Below are 3,866 nucleotides of genomic sequence, written 5' to 3'. Positions count from 1 at the left end.
TCACAATGACCAAGAGCTCCCAAAATTCCTCGATCCAAGAATCTTCTCCCTCGCACTCTCTCTCTCTCTCTCTTTCTCCCCCCCCCCCCCCCNCTCGGCGAGAATTTCCCCCAGCAGTCTCCTGAGACTGTCCAACCCAGTCAAAAACCCACAATCAGGTCCCTGATGCACTTTACTCCCCCCTCCCCCCACATTATGTCCAAAAGTTGTATGAGCAAAGTCAATGATTCTCACATCGACAGTGGGATCCTCCTGCAGATCGACCTTGGCATCCCCCTTGACCCTGGGCCTCTTGTTCGAGCTCTTGAGGTCGTCCTTGCTGTCCTCGTCCTCGCAATACCTGAGTCTTCCTCTATTCCGGGTGCGCTTTAACGTGCATTTACCACCAATGTCCAGATCCGATGATAAATCGTCGGAGTTTGTTATTGTGTGCTGTCCAACGCAGCAGTATTCGTCACCAGATCCACTGGATGATGACGATGACGATGAGGAGACATTACCTGAATATAATGTATTCATTATTTAACGGTATCATTATGACTTTGAGGTCATAAACCATGACCGGTGAGACTCTTATTCAACTTCTGAGTCTTATTTGAGGCCGATAGCTGACTTTTATGTCTATATTTTAAATACATAAGATTTTGACTCTGAAGACTTTTACCAAAATTCTGCCTCTTGCTGGTAACAATCGGTGGCTTTGTCTCTATTAATATGCTGGATATTCCGAATTTTGAACCTTAAAATTTTTATGATCCTGAACGTAAGGTCACTATGATCTTGACCCTTGAGACTCTCATCCAAATTTTGCTCATGAGACCGTCTTTAACGGTCACATGACGAGGTGTTCATGACGGCTGTCACAATTCCCCCTCCCCCTCCCCCTTCTGTGACCGTCGCAACTTGTCAAGAAAAAAATGACAGTCATTTTTCATCTATATAGATGATACTTTATTTTTTTCTCGGTCAATTTTCAGTTGAATTCCTTTTGTATTGGCCTAATCCGCATTTTGAAATGGAAATCACGTTTTTTTTTCCATCCATATAGATGAAACTATTTTGTTTTATTCATGACCGTGACAAATTGGAAATTAGTTATGACCGTCATTATGCAACTATATAGGGGAGGCCTGGGTAAAATGGACACTTTTGACTTTTTTTAAAATGTTAATGACGGGTTGAAATGTTGAAGAAATTTTGTAATTTTTTTTTTCAATACAAACAACAATTCATTTTCTTTGTGATGAGCTTAAACTGATCTCAATTAATAAATTTGTTTCTGAGTTATGAATAATGTTAAAAAAGTCAAAAGTGTCCATTTTACCCCACCCTCCCCTAGATGGTTTGACAACAATTTGGTTACAAATGATTTGTGACAATCATTTGTAGTTGGGAAAATTTGCGCGTCACATGACCGTCATTTTTTGGTCATATGACGATCTAAAAAATAACGGTCACTTTGCATCTCTAGCCACAGAAAGCATAAAAAATGATTTTTCTCTGTCTCACCTGAAGTATTGCTGCCAGTATTGCTATACGATCCGATCCAGTTCTCATAAGTTTGAGAAGGTACAACAGTTGCATTGAGAAGATCCGAAGGTGGATCCATGAAGACAGTTTCTTCGCTAATGGGATAGAATCCAGTGGCATGTTTAGCCCCTCTCGCTGCTGCCTCACCAAAGGCACGATGAAGTGTCGAGGGATTGACATCTTCATGGACCGAGTGAAAATCATTGGACAATCGCAACTGATTGTCCTCCAGGTACGAGTTTGAACTGCTTTGGTGATTGTCCATGAAACTGTTGGACTCGTTGGACTCCTCCTCGACACCGAGGGTTGTCAGAGGACTTCGCGAACGTGTCTTGTAGTCCGACATCTGGTAGCCGTCGTAGACAACTAGGAGGGAGCTGAAAGAAGAGGATGGGGGTCAGTGTTTGAGGGTTTTGGGGTCTGGGTAATGATGGTTTTGAGACTTGACCGTAATCATTGGGTGATGAGAGGAGGCCCGAGCACCTTCAGCTGTCCCGGAGGCTGGGGAATATTACACATTTGGCCCTAGTTCTTTTTGATGGCTGGTTTATTGGGGCGAGAGTGAAGTGGTGAAAAGAGGGCTTGGGGATTAGGTGAAATGGACTTCACTTCATCCTCAATGCTTCGCATTTCTTGGCAATCGAATAATTTTATCTCGTGAAGAGGACGTTTTTTGGGATCGTGACAGACTGAGTGCAATTGATTCACTATTGGATTATCTGATTTTAGTATTTCAAAGTCTGAAGTCTGAAAATTTGGGGGGGTTTTGGGGGATTTAGAGCGGGAGAGCTTCAGGGGAAAATGTCGAGAGCTTTTTCTGATGAATTTTTAGGGGCAAAAAAGCTAGCAGGATCGTCGCTGAGATAATTGAATGATCAATTGGCTGTTTTTAGGATTTTACAATTATTTACAATTATTTTTTATTCATTCAGCTACTTCATCGATTTTAAATCACAAGTACACAGTCTCTCAGTGTAGCAACTGAAGATCATTTCAGATTATCAAAATGAAAAAAACAATCAAGATCACGTTCGAAAGATAATCCACCCGGGCCTTAAGAGAAAATGTTAATTAGCTGAAGAATTCTTTTATTGAATTATCAACAAAAATTAATATTTTTGAACTTTTTCCCCTAAATCGAACTTAACAACGAATTCAATGCAATTATTTTATCTTTTTTATGTCAAAGGATATTGTCCGTAGATCATTTCCTGGATAAGAATGGATTGAGGAAAGCAAACGCTCCACTGAAAATGTTCTTCTCTGAACTTCGTCGTTCCGCAGATATTCGAAATAATCTGCGCATCGTCTGATCTGGGCTCATCTGCTCTTAACACTCATTATCATTTCCCTACTCATTCGCAAAATAACATGAAAATCTATTTGGATTAATCTCCTTTCACCACTTCTCTGCTGGCATGAATTTTGATAATTTTCTTGATTAGTCCAATTCATTAGTTCATTGAGCTTTTCGTCTTCGTTTGGACTGAAAAATTGTTTGATTTTTGTTGGTGATTGATTGCTGGGGGAGGGGGTGGGTCACTCACCAGGAGTAGAAGCGATAGCTGCTCTGGCGTTCGATGCCTCGGCGGAGGGCCTCCAGGCGGGAGATCACTCGCTGGATGACGGGGGTCCGGAGGCAGTAGCCATTGTGGAAGAAACGGTACAGCGCGTTCTTGAAGCCCTCCTCGTTGAGCTCACGCCCCCAGTATTTGTCACGTTTGACGTAGAGGTCAGAGTCTGCTTGATAAACCTGGGAAGAAAATGAATTCCTGAGATTTTTGGGTAATCTTCATTCGTGAAAGTCAATTGAGAAGGTAAATGACAACGAAAATGATTGACTGTTGTTAAAACCGTAGGGATCAGATGTTGGAAGAGATGATCTTGAGAATGGAAGACTACCGCCAGAGGCTCAGTTTCTGCCCCCGAACAAAAACCTTATCTGAGATTTCGAAGATCTTAAGGTGTCTCGTGTGAAATGTCAAAGTGAGGAAAAAAATTGGAAACTTCATGGGAGAAATGTCTGAGTATGCTGGATCATTGAGAATTTTTGCACATTTTTTTCAGGTCTCAGTGTCGAGAAAAAAAATGATGAAATTTGGAGGTTTTTGTAACCCCTCCAGCTATAACCTCCGAGGTTACCCCACTCTCAATTAGGGAAATTTCCATGGCACAGTTTCTGCCCCCGAAAAAAATCCTCATTTTGAGATTTCGAAGATCTTAAGGTGTCTCGTGTGAAATGTCAAAGTGAGGAAAAAAATTGGAAAATTCATGGGAGAAATGTCTGAGTATGCTGGATCATTGAGAATTTTTGCACATTTTTTTCAGGTCTCAGT

At 41.4% G+C, this 3,866-nt stretch overlaps 1 protein-coding gene across 1 annotated transcript in view; it reads right to left on the bottom strand.

Annotated features, from left to right (window-relative positions):
- Nucleotides 1-3,866, bottom strand: part of LOC107036567 — a 45,730-nt gene continuing 41,864 nt past the window's right edge. Inside the window, exons 6-8 of the mRNA XM_015254605.1 lie at nt 3,078-3,283; nt 1,510-1,907; nt 1-500 (exon numbers count right to left, since the gene is read on the bottom strand). Of these exons, the coding sequence (XP_015110091.1) occupies nt 1-500; nt 1,510-1,907; nt 3,078-3,283 (1,104 nt within the window). The remainder of the gene's footprint in view (nt 501-1,509; nt 1,908-3,077; nt 3,284-3,866) is intronic.

The sequence above is a fragment of the Diachasma alloeum genome, unplaced genomic scaffold, assembly GCF_001412515.2.
Source record: "Diachasma alloeum isolate Michigan unplaced genomic scaffold, Dall2.0 Dall_scaffold_00210, whole genome shotgun sequence".
Classification (NCBI taxonomy): domain Eukaryota; kingdom Metazoa; phylum Arthropoda; class Insecta; order Hymenoptera; family Braconidae; genus Diachasma; species Diachasma alloeum.
Note: the sequence above shows the minus strand (reverse complement) of the source record. Positions and strands in the feature narration are given on the sequence as shown.